Source organism: Octopus bimaculoides, chromosome 4 (assembly GCF_046866305.1).
Source record: "Octopus bimaculoides isolate indiv1 chromosome 4, ASM4686630v1, whole genome shotgun sequence".
NCBI lineage: Eukaryota > Metazoa > Mollusca > Cephalopoda > Octopoda > Octopodidae > Octopus > Octopus bimaculoides.
Genome location: NC_142931.1, coordinates 21601002 through 21614219, shown reverse-complemented (window position 1 = coordinate 21614219; position 13218 = coordinate 21601002). Strand labels below are relative to the sequence as shown.

The 13218-nt window shown below is 33.9% G+C and overlaps 1 protein-coding gene across 30 annotated transcripts in view; it reads left to right on the top strand.

The window, feature by feature from the left end:
• The window catches only part of LOC106876309 (putative FERM domain-containing protein FRMD8P1), a 154291-nt gene extending 141392 nt beyond the window's left edge, over positions 1-12899 (top strand). For 12 of the 30 annotated variants that reach the window (XR_016241392.1, XR_016241396.1, XR_016241403.1 and 9 more), the window contains 6 exons: positions 1107-1236; positions 2412-2561; positions 3784-3904; positions 4847-4909; positions 9592-9735; positions 12203-12899. Coding sequence is in view for 11 of the 30 variants with exons in the window: in XM_089350473.1 (XP_089206599.1) it covers positions 1107-1236; positions 2412-2561; positions 3784-3904; positions 4847-4909; positions 12203-12219 (481 nt within the window). In the remaining 19 variants the exon portion in view is untranslated. Of the gene's footprint in view, positions 1-1106; positions 1237-2411; positions 2562-3783; positions 3905-4846; positions 4910-6567; positions 6646-9591; positions 9736-12202 lie in introns of all 30 variants that reach the window. The other 18 variants (XM_089350473.1, XM_089350476.1, XM_089350480.1 and 15 more) reach the window with 2 other exon arrangements.
• Positions 12900-13218: the final 319 nt, after the last annotated feature.

Here is a 13218-nt window from a genome sequence, read left to right as displayed (position 1 = left end):
AATGGAAATTAATAAAAATTTTCACCTCCAAGTAGCCCAGTGTATAAAAGTTTAGTCCAAAGACTATGAATTACTCATAAGGTACAGTGTATATCCCATGAGTGGATTCCTCTTATGTATTTAAATATACACTGTACCTTTATATATATATATATATATATATACAGGCATAGCTGTGTGGTAATAAGCTTGCTTCCCAACCACATGGTTCCAGGTTCAGTCCCATTGTGTGGCACCTTGGACCAGTGTCTTCTACTATAACTTCAGGCCAACCAAAGCCTTGTGAGTGGATTTAGTAGATGGAAATTGAAAGAAGCCTGTTGTATATATATATATATTTGTGTGTATGTCTGTGTTTGTCCCCCCCCCTCCATCACTTGACAACTGATGTTGGTGGTTCACGTCACTGAAACTTAGCAGTTCAGCAAAAGACACCAATAGAATAAGTAGTAGGCTTACAAAGAATAAGTCCTTGAGTCGATTTCTTCGACTAAAGGCAGTGCTCCAGCGTGGCCAAAGTCAAATGACTGAAACAAGTAAAAGATTAAAAGGATATATATAAAACCTGATATTATTCTTTGATCTCCTTGTTCTTTCTGGTTTTCTTAACTATTGTACCATTCCACTACTGTGTCACCTTCTTTCAGGCTGGAATCATGCTCCATCCACAGATATAGTCTTTGGTGTGTAGAAACTCCCAGTTGTCGGTCTCTATTTCCTCCTCTTTCTCATCATAACTGTCAGTTTGTGCTTCTTTAAACCTATTTTTGGCTGAAGATTCTGCCAGGTTCCATACCTTCAATCACAATAGCAAAGAAGAAAAACTAGCTAGATTTTTTTTTTTTTTTTGAAAACTGATAGAATTGGTCCTAGTACATATGTTTGGTACTTATAGTATAAGTACCTAAAGAAAAGAACAGTGTTCAGCCCTAACAGGACTTGAACTCATAACCTACAGACAGAAAACTAGATTATCTAAGGTATTAGTTTAATGCTCTCTTGATCCAGTTACTCCACTGACACATCAACAATAATGAAATATGTGAAGCTATTATATATTGACATCAATCAGTGATTGATTTAAGCTTTCTTTTTTCCTATTGAAGGTCTGCATACTTCAGTGCTGTCGTTGACCGTCCTACCTCTAAACTCCAGATGGTTTTCGGAGTGCACTCAATGCATGTGTGGGTTTGCATCAACACGGAGGGAGTCTGTATCATAGAAAAAGACAAAGATGTAAGATATTAAATGACTTTTATTTTCATTTTTTTTCTCAACACTACTACCTGGCCCTTTAGTATCTCTCTGTTGTAAGCATTTAGGCCAAACTTCCACTCTGATGATACCAAAATCTTTTATCAGTCTCAGAGAGACTGCAAAACAACCTTCGCTTTTACTCTTCCAATTCTAACTGAGCTATTAAAAGAAATTATAGAATTGAGTTACTTCCTAATATTTTATTTATGATCATGATCAGAGAACTTAATGATCAGTTCATTGGCAATGTGGGTCACCATCAACATCTTTTAAGTTCAGTATTAGAGAAGCTGACATTCAGGTCATTGGAAAAATATCTGAGCCATAACAATTATGTAATTATTATCATTTTGTGTGTATCCCAGATTTTGATCTGGTACACTGTGTTACTGCATGTCATAAGGAGTGACATAAAGGGCTGGCAACAGAAAGGGCATCCAACCATAAAAACTCTGCCCCAGAAAACCTGTCTAATCCATTCCAGCATAGAAAAGTGAATATAAAATAATGATGATGGTGGCATTATTATTATTATTTTGCCTGTCACTATGTTCCGAGTTCAAATTCCACCGAGGTCAACTTTGCCTTTCATCCTTTCGGGTTCGATAAATTAAGTATCAGTGAAACACTGGGGTCAATGTAATTGACTTAATCCCTTCCCCCAAGCTACCCTTGTGGCAAAAATTTGAAATAATTATTATTATTAGATTTTAGAGGCTATAAGTTTATCCAGTGTCTTAGTCTTATTGTGTTGTAGTATTTCCCATCAAGGGTGATCTCTAACACATCTGTACAGCCTAGATATATCTAGAGGTACATTTCCTTTATTGCATGAATTATTTGCAAACTAAGACAAAGTTTGTACTAAACTACAAAAAAAAAATATCAAAATGTTTAATGAAGACACAGAGGTAGTGGTGATGATGAAGCAGTTTGGTAGAACCATCAAATCTAAACAAATCTACTGGATCAAAATCTGTAATATTTTATTTACTAACTTTGATTTCAGATGTTTTTTGTGAAATCTGATTAAATTACATTTACTTTAACTCCTTCCATCTTATGAAGAGAATGAAAATTAGGTGGAAGAAAAATTCATATTAAATAATTATGAAATGAACTATTTATTTGTTTATTTATATATTTGTTACTAGTTTGTTGATCTGGCAGTTCCGTTCACCGAGATGTCCTGGCATTTCCATGACGATTTGGAGGACGAGAAATTGCCGTCTTTATTCATTCAGTTCCTTGTGAAAGATGGAGAAGAAACAGTGACAAAGCTGTTAGAAATTAATTCCCGACAGGTTGGTTCCCTTGCAGTCATGGTTTCACAAGAGAGAGGGGAGCAGGATGGAATGAAAGGAAGGAAAAAAAGTGTGAAAGGAAGACTGAAAGAAAGAATTAATGTGGACATTTAGGATCTTGTCATTGTGTTTTTACCAAAGAATTTAGTTAAATCAGTCATTTTTAAGCTGGTGTCTGAAACGTAAATATAAAATTTTGATGAAAGGTTTAAATTTAAATCACTTTCAAACAGGAAGTTTGTAATATAGAATCACATACAGTCTTGTGTGGATTGGTATCGAAAGGATTAAATCGTCATTTTGTTCAACACTATCTAGTATTGAGTTGGGCTGGTTCTCTGATTTGATGATTATTTCCTCATGCCAGTTTTGGAGGTTCTGAAGAATTAAAATATCCTAGGTGACTATGATCTGCAAAAAAGTAAAAATATATGAATTGGATTGCTTTAACTGGTTGTTATTTTTGCATAGTCCCAGGTAGGTTTGCCTGAACTGTTCCTGTCCCTACAGAACAAACAGGTCAGTCTGTGATCATAGTTATCGACTTTATTGTTTTTATTCCTGTGTTTTGTCAGTGGCACATAAAAAGCAGCCATTACACTCTTTGAATGGTTGGAGTTAGGAAGGGCATCCAGCCACAGAAATCATGCTAAATCAGACTGGAACTTGGTGCAGCTCTCTGGCTTAACAGTTCCAGTCAAACCATCTTACTCATGCCAGCATGGAAAGCGGATGTTAAATGATGATTATGTTAGTGTGTGTTTCTCATTTTGCAAGTTGCAGGGAATTTGCCAATGAATATGTGTTACATTAGTCTTAGTGACTGTGGAGTTGATCCTTGTATACTAGAGAGTTGTAGGTGAGGGTTTAGATTGGTCTAATGTAGTCTTAATGGTAAAGATATTAAAATAATAATAATGAGTTTATTGTTTACAGTGCTCAAGTGCACTACAACTTGTCAGAAAAGGTTAAAACAGGGAACAGAAATCAGATATATAAGTGAAGTAAAGAAAGACAACACTAAAAGAAGTATATGAACAAATTAAAAAAAAAAAGACATTGTAACTAATATAGAAGATAAGAATGAATTCTATGTAAGAATTTTTAGAGAAAACATAAGAATACTCTTTATTGTTCGTTTATGTTTTTGTCAATGCTGCTCACAGTGAGCCATTCTTCATCTCATTAATTGATACATATTATATTTATTCCGAATTTTCAGGCTAAATTGATGAATGCCCTCATTGACTCTATGGTTAAGCGGAAACGCCAGCAGCAACACGTCCATCGACCTCGCCGTTACAGTGAGCAGAGTTATGACTCAGTAGATGGTGCTATATCAAGTAAGATACCCAACTTTTGTCTTCATCTTCACATTACAAAACTAATCTTTAAATCCCTTTCAAGTATTACTTAATATATAATTATTTAGGCTTGGATTTACTGAAGAAATCTTAATTGATCTCCTGCCAAATCAGATTGGAGCCTGGTGTAGCCATCTGGTTTCACCAGTCCTCAGTCAAATCGTCCAACCCATGCTAGCATGGAAGGCGGACGATGATGATGATGATGATGATGATCATTCTTAATTCATCTTGTATTTTGAGGGCTTACCCTGACATCTCATCACCACTATCTTTATCTCTCTTTCTCCACTCCAACCTTCTGTTGTATTATGCAAGCAACTATATATCTCCTCTAGCAGAAAGCCAACCCCTTTCTACTGTAGTCCCACTTAATTTTCCATTAAAGAAAAGAAAATGAAAGTAGATAATTTATCCAGTTGTTGGTAAAATTTAGCTAGTCAGCTAATTTTAGGTTTTACACAAACTTTTTAATCAAATCTCTTACTATTTACATGTGAGAGATTTGTCCCACCTATTTTTTTGGTTAATAAGCTTTAGTGACATTCTCTGCTTCATTTAAGGGTACGTTATGTCTCCATTAGAAATCATTTCATTAACTGAGATTAATGTTTTAGATTACTGACCATTGTAGTCCTCAATTTAGACCCAGCCATAGCCAATGTCTTATGACTTAAGGTTAGATTGTCTCTGGTCTTAGATCTATTACATCAGGATTAACCAGGAAAGTGGGAACTCAACAAATACATATAATTTTACTTTACATCTGAAGAAGGAAAAAAGGATGAGATGGTCATAGCTAGAACACCTTTGATCATAGATCTGTTTACTCAATCAAAATTGACCTAGGGCTAAATGAGAACAAGAGCATTAGCTCTCAAAAGTTAATTACATTTTAAAATATGTTATTTCTGTTTTCAGGTACCTTCAATAAAAGTCTCAACAAACTTAAACGTCTCAGTTTGGACACTTACACAGTTGCAGGTAAGACAGACCGGATTTATTTTTACTATTTCTTGTTTGTGTTTTTTTTCTATTGTTATTCAAGATATATATGTGTATAACTTAAGTTAATACTTAGGGACAAGAGAGCTTCCTCTCAGTTTCTACAACACAGGGTAAAATGTGGGGAATTGAGTTGCAGAATTAGTAGAAAGTCAGTTATTTTAATTCTTTAACATCATCATCATCATCATCATCGTTTAACGTCCGCCTTCCATGCTAGCATGGGTTGGACGATTTGACTGAGGACTGGTGAAACCGGATGGCAACACCAGGCTCCAATCTGATTTGGCAGAGTTTCTACAGCTGGATGCCCTTCCTAACGCCAACCACTCAGAGAGTGTAGTGGGTGCTTTTACGTGTCACCCGCACAAAAACGGCCATGCTCGAAATGGTGTCTTTTATGTGCCACCTGCACAAGAGCCAGTCCAGGGGCACTGGCAACGATCTCGCTCGAAAACCCTACAAGGCCAGTCAGGCGGTATATATATATATATATATATATGTATATATATATACCCTACATCATGGATCAAATACTGCTAGAGCTGACCTTCGTATTTTATAGTTGATAACTTAAGTACCAGACACACAGTGATTGTTTGTAGTGGTGGTGGTACTTTCTGAGTTCAAATCTTGCTGAAGTTAACTTTGCTTTTCATCTTTCCACAGCTGACAAAATACCAACCAAAAACTGGTACCAAAATATGTGGCCAGTGGTGGAAATTATTAATTTTTTTCAACAATACTTCTATTAATGTTGTAAGAATAATAAGACCAAATGATTCGGTTAGAAAACTTGTTTCACAACTGTAAAGTCTTTGGTTTGACTCCACTGCATGGCATTTAGGGCAAATGTTATTTTCCATAGCCTTTGGTCAACCCATACTTTGTGAGTGAAACTGGTTAAATGGAAACTGTATGGAAGCCCATTAGGTTGATTGTACATCTTGCTTATACACTGTATCATATTTATTCTGCCTGAGAATTAAGTTAAGGGTACACATATCTCTGGAATATTTACCAACTTAGACATTAAATTCAAGGGCTGGTTACTTAGATGATGAAAAAACAAAATCTTCATTATCAAATAAATAATATAGGTTCACCACCATTAGCAAATAGATTGGTAGGTTATGGCTTATCCCCAGGTCAGCCCTAATGGAGTAGACTTACAATCAAGAGCATTTTAGCTGTGATCATCCTGTGTTTTTGTAGATCGATGATCACTTTGTTCAATGTCTTTAAGATGGTAGGGTATAATTTGTGAGATGCTTAGCCAGATAAAGCCCGTCTCATACCCTGGGAAAATTATGAAGATCACAACTCATTCAGATGTCAGTAAGACAGTTTATATGTTGATATATCTCTGGCCATGAAAAGTTAAGCAATTGACTATTTATCTCGTTAAGTCATTAAATAATTAACTATTTATCTTCTTTTATTTTATATACGCATACAAATAACTATTCATGTAAAGATAGAAAGATAGATACAGGTATGCACATTTATCTGTGTGGTGGAGGTGTATACATGTGTGTATAACTATCCAACATGAACAGAAAATCATATATATCAATAATTAATGACAAAGTTTACATTAATATAATTTTTGGAACTTATTTTATTGACCCCCATAGAAGTGAAGTCTTAAAAGGATTTGGATTCTGAAGGCATAAGGCACCACACTTTGGCGGATTCATTTTTCTTATATGCTGGTATGGAGTTTAAAACTTTTTTTTTTGTCAATTCAGCCATCTATTTAAATGGGTAGAACAAGTGATTTTGTTTTACACCTTTATTCTTTTAAATGGTGTATATATTAACATTGTAGATTTTTAGAAACCATAATGCTTGGATTGTTGTATAGGAAGCAGTGCATTGAGATAGCATGTTCTCCTTTAACTGGACACAGTCTGAATGTTGGCATCATTGGTGATCCTTCAAGGGTCAGATGGTGATGATAAACCAAGCAGTGACAGGTACAATCCATGCAAGAGTCTTTGGATTGACCCAAGTCTATAATAAGACACCAGGTGCCATGAATTGCAATCATACTTAAACTTCTTAATCAGACTGCCTTGCATATGATGTATAACAAACCCGCAGTATTAATTCCTAATAAACCTTTACTAACCAGATTTCATAGTAATGCTTTTTAATTCACCTCATCATCATCTTAAAAAGGTACAAACAGTTTCCATATACCTAGTTTCTTCAGAAAGCTTTGTTGATCTTATGTTATGGTAAAAGACACTTGCCCCCAAGATGCTCTGCATTACTAACTTCTTAATTACATGGCCATGTGATGTGGTACAATAAATCCACAATATTAATTCCTAATCTGCTTTTACTAACCTGGCATCTCATTATTGTCTTAAACTACTCCATAACATTTTCCCATTTCTGTATTCTCAATGAAATTATTAAAATTGTCTTAAAGAAGAAATGATAACATTCCAGGAAACATCTCGCTGACCAGAATTTATAAAACTATAATGAGTTCAATTAAATCTTTATGGAGATTTTTGTTCCATTCTTTGTGCTTAAGATGAGAGTTTTTATAGAAAACTTATTTGCAGTGTGAGTAAAGTGTCAAATAATACTAAATTGTGTCTTTGGTCAAGTTAACCTGTGATCAGAGGCATTCAATGACTATTTCAGAAATATTTTACATGGACTATATTCTCCAATATGTTCATTCTTAACATGTTAAGGTATAAATAATTAGAGCACAAATTATTAATTCAGATCTTCACTTGGCCTGATTTTCTACAATAGTGGAATGTTAAGTACATTAACTTCACTAGTTTCAGAGGTTTTATGATAGTTCACAGTATGGCTGAATGATATGAAGTTTTGCTTCACAATCAGGAGATCCAGGTTTCAATTCTGCTGTGTTTGGCATCTTGGCAGATGTACTTTTCTATAGCCTCAGGTTAATCCATTGACTCGTGAGTGAAAATGAGTAGATGGAAATTGTGTGGAAGCCTGTCAGATGGACTGTACCTGTAATTCAAAAGACCAGCCTTGTCACATGCTGTCACATGTCTGTAGAATAAACTAATCACTTAGATGTTAATTGAATGAGCCTGATAGTTCAGATGATCAAACAACTGAAAGCACTCATCCTCTGAAATTCTGATTGAGTTCTGTCCATGATAGTTCTACTTTAAATTCAGCTGAGATGCAGCAAATATATACTTTAAGAACTGCTGTAAATACAGCCTGCTGAAATCAGTAGTTTCTGACTATTTTGAACTAAAGACATAAATATTATGAAACAGAAAACCGGATACGGAATAACAATTTGAAACAGAGGAACGTAAGTTATGACCTACTGAAGTCAATTTTTAGTTAAGCAAGGTAAGAATGTGTGAAATAGATATCTTTTAGGTTTGACCATTTTGATATTATGATTTCACTGGTCTCTGAGGATATGCAAAGGCCATGAAATAATTCCTTCCTTCAGCCAGGGTTCGCCAAACTTTTTTGACCATCAACCCTCTTTAACCTCTTCTGCATCAATGACCCTCCTCATTTAAAATATTTTGATACCATACCATATCTTAAATGCATGCTGGGTACTGATGCTGGCAATTAAAATGTTAGCTAAAATATACATATACAACAAATTAAGAGATTCTATTGAAGATGACACACTTTTTACATTTAAAACTATGTGTACGAGTATACAGTATTAGACTTTCAATGTTTATGAAATTGTTTCCATGGTTAGAAAATGTGAAAAAAACATCATATTGCCGGAATATCTTTTAATGAAATTGACAACATCAATGTAAGAGATGAGCATAGCGCTAAGTATTTCAAGCAGTTCATCTGGTGAGCTGGTCTTTCGCACGCCAACCCTCCTTCAACTCTTTAGCTATCATTGACTCCCTGTAATTCTTTGACGACCTCTGCGTGAAACTGAACTAAAAAATAAAAACTTAGTTTAGTTTGGTCCAGAGGAAGGGACCATGTCCATTATCTGTGCATTGCCTCCAAACCTGCAGTGATAAGTGACTTCCATGGCTGTATGAAGATTTGAACCAATAAACTCTGCTCTGATCATTTGTACCATATCACTTTTAGAATGGATATATTGGAAAATGTAGTCTGGAGTGTACAGCATTCCTGCAAACAATAAGGTGGTAATGGCTGAAACACCTTTGCGCAGCCCAGCTCAAGCACACTTCTGATCAGTATTAAACTACAATAACAATCATTTGTCTTATCTTTAAATATTGATGAATACTTCGCGCGCGCGTGCACACACACACACACACACACACACAAATATTTACTTTATTGCTAGGACAAACAATTTTCTATAACCAAATCTTACTTTTTTCGTTGTTAAATTTTCATTGGTAGTCATGCGATTAAATAAATAATAGTTAAATACCTTGAATAGTTAAGTAAAAGTTACTTCCCTTCAAACTACTGAAATATTATATAGAGTTGTTTCCCTTGAAACTTGTGCTATTGAGAATCATTTTAATCAAATTACTACAACAGATGTGAAAGATTCAATCTCTCTCTCTCTCTCTCTTATATATCTCATCTTAAATATATATTTTACATACATTCAAAAAATTTTAACACTCCTTTAGTCAATGTTGTTCTCTACAGTAATATCAAGAATATCTACTTTCTTTTAGATCCTGCACTTGTACATTATCTGTGTACACCACCACCACCACCAAATTATATACAGCTGTAACTTCGAAAACTGTGCAGCTAAGAAATAACATGGATTAAATTTAATCTCACTGCCATGAGGATTGGTTAGCTCAAGGCATGTGGTAAGTGGAAACACTGGAAGCCCTGTGTCTGGGTGTACATACATATACAGACATGGCTGTGCATTTAAGAAGTTGGCTTCCCAACCACATGGTATAGGTTTCAGTTGTACAGTATGACATGTTGGTTAAATGTCTTTGACTATAGCTTTAACCTGGCTGCCCAAAAATTTTGTGAGTGGATTTGGTATAAGGAAACTGAAAGAAGCCTATTGTGTACACAGTCATACATACACATTTGTGTGTGTATAATTTTTTCTTTGTGTGATAGCTGTAAAATGAACATCAGCAGTATACAGGTGGTGTCTTTCATTTCCAGTCTTCAAAGAAAACCTTTCAAAACATGTGAGGGTTGGTGACAGGAAATGCATCCAGACATTAAAAAAAAAAATCTACTTCAACAAATTCCATGCAAGCATTGAAAAGTGGATATTAAAATGATTATATATGAGAGAGAAAGAGAAGAGAGTGGGAGGAACAATAGTTGGTAGTGTTCTAGTTATTTTCCCTTTCTCAGCAGGAAAATAAAATAAGAATTAGACAAAGTACTGAATGGGTGGGGGTCAATATAATCAACTAAAAACCCTTAAAAATACTGTGCTAGTTATTGCCATACTCTAGTGACTGAGCCTGGTAAAAGAAGGCACACATACACACACACTTTATATATACCTGCCTTCATTCTTCAGTGATAATATTTTCCCATTTCTCGATTGCTTTTCTGACCTCTTACCATGCATCCATTGACCATTATTTCTGTTGACACTAATTGAAAAAAGAATCTGATACTAATCTTATTAGGCATGATGTTTTCAAAGTGTAAGTAGCAGAAAAGTTTGATATTGTAACATTGATACACTTCCTATTAACTTTAATTGTGCCATTTTGCTACAAATAAACTGAGAAAAGTAAAAGACCCTGACACAGTTACAAAAATTGACGGTTTTCTGTCATTGTTATATGCATTACACTTGTTCAGTTTTTAAAAAAAACAGATTTAAAATGATGGTAAACCAGCTTTGTGAGTTAGACTGGAAGTGTTTATGTGGACACTGTATTTGCTAGAAATAACCAAATATCCCTTAACTCACACACTGTCTTAAAATAGGATATGTTGGTTTGTATAATCTGGTGTACTCACCATTCTAGGAAAACGACTGGATGGTTTTAAATGGAACACTTAATCATAGGTTTACTTGCCCAGAACTGACATGGAGCTAAACAACCACATTATCTATTCCTTCTTATAGCTACCTCACTTATTCTGCTAACTCAATTAGGAAAAACAAGATGCCATTGCAATTGCTATATTTCTTCATTTCCTGTTATCAATAAGTGGGATCACTGATTATTGGATATCTTAAGTTATTGATTTAATTATTATCACACTAGTATATGGCATGTGTGTATCTGTGTGTTATTGCAATACCTCAGTGTGGATTTTTTTTTTTTTTTTTTTTTAGCAAGACATTGAATTTTTGGCAAGTAATCTTGTAATCTTTGCCAGAGTAACAAATCCTCATGTGCCAATGATAATCAAAGCCAAAAACTAAGCAGTTTCATTCTAGTAATGACTTTTGCTCGTTTTAGTCATTGGACAACAGCCCACCTTGAAGGGTTTTAGCTGAACAAATCAACCCCAATACTTATTCTGCTGGTCTCTTTGGCCAAAATGCTAAGTTACAATAAATTAGAAATAAGCTATATGAATAAGGTAGGAGATTAAAATTTTACTGAAACATGACTTGTATTTACGAAACATTTAATTCTTGGCATAAGCCCATTTAGCTTTGGCAGTAATTGCCAAATTTTCTGAAACTGTCATCTATAATATGCTAGCAGCTAAATCAGAGTAAAATTCTTTCAACTATTTCATATAATGAAACTGCATTGATTACTAATACATATAGCTTCCTCTGAGAGTGTGGAGACTGGACTGCTTTTGTATTTTATACATGCTTGAAGATCTACATTTATGCAAACATGCATGTGCAGAAAGGCAATGTATATATTGGTTAACCCTATGTCAGGCTTGATTGAGTAGACCTATAGTTAAAGGTATTCCATTCATGATCATTACTTCTTTGTTTTCATGATATTATACCCAAGACTAAACTATCCTAATTCTTTTAAAACAGTTGAGCATTATTTGAGGGTGATTCGACTGCTATTTCTTAGATATCAGTCCACTGCATAACAGCTCCCTCATTGTATTGAGATATATATTTGTTAGTGTGTGATTTACCCTCAAAATTTCTGCAACAAATTGCATCAAGAAATTAAAAATGATAATTTTGAAATAATTAACTTTATTTTTCTTATGGGTTTAAATTACCTAAATTGTTCCATCAAATTAATTAACTGTGTGGAATAAGTACTTCCAACCTTATATCAATCAATGATGTTATTTTGGTTTTTCATTATATCACTTCATATTTCTTATACTGTCTACCATTTGTTTTCCTTTCAGGGGAACGACTCAGTTAAAAGCAGCTTGGTTGACCCGTAACATTCCATGACATGCAATTCTAATTTACTTCATTCAATACATTGAAAGTTTGCTTCTGTCTTGCATTTTACTCCTCCCATTTTTCATCTCATTTCTGTGGATATCAAATATGAGCAAAAAAAAAAAAAATCGATTCTTCCTGACTGTTTGCAAAGAATTGGCAGTTGTGTCATTATATGTGGACCTTTTATTTATTGCTTTTTATTCATTTTATTGTTCTGATGATTTTAACAATAGGACACATCCCTTACCCAGGTTTATTACCTCAAATCTTTCCAATTTTAATTATTCAAACCATTTTAATTTCCATCTTTTTACTAAGACACAGTTCATCACATTATTCACTAAATCCCTGGTTTTCTTTTTGTTGTATTTTTATTTGTAAATGTATTTATTCACTTATTTGTTGTTCATCAAATTCCCTTGTTTTCCTTGTATAATTTACACAGTAGCTAATATTTGGTAACAAAAATCAAAAAGTGCAATTTGAAATGTATATAGTTGTTTGTTCAGCTTCAATAACAGCAAAAGAGCAAAATAATGTTTACTGCTGTAAAAAATTACTTCTGCTTATTAACTGGTAATTTTTAAAAAATAAATTACCTGTTTAATAAACAGAAATTTATAAATCTGCCAATAAAGTAAATTATTCTTGGTATTATGTTGAAATGTTTAATTTTAATGATGAATCAGTATATTTTATATTTCAGTATTTTTATCATTAAAAAACAGGAAACAAATTCACATCATAAGTTATATTAGTTGAAAGACTGAGAAGTAGATGTTTGTATAAAGTATACACATTAAGATAGGATATATATCAACACCCTTACCTGATTCTCTATAATCAAACATTAATTATATAAAAAATTAACCCAACTGTTAGCCTTCTTGTGCTTGAATCAGATTTTAAAAAATGTCGACAAAACTATCCAGGTCAAAATTAAATTTAACATAACTTGCACTGAGACATATAT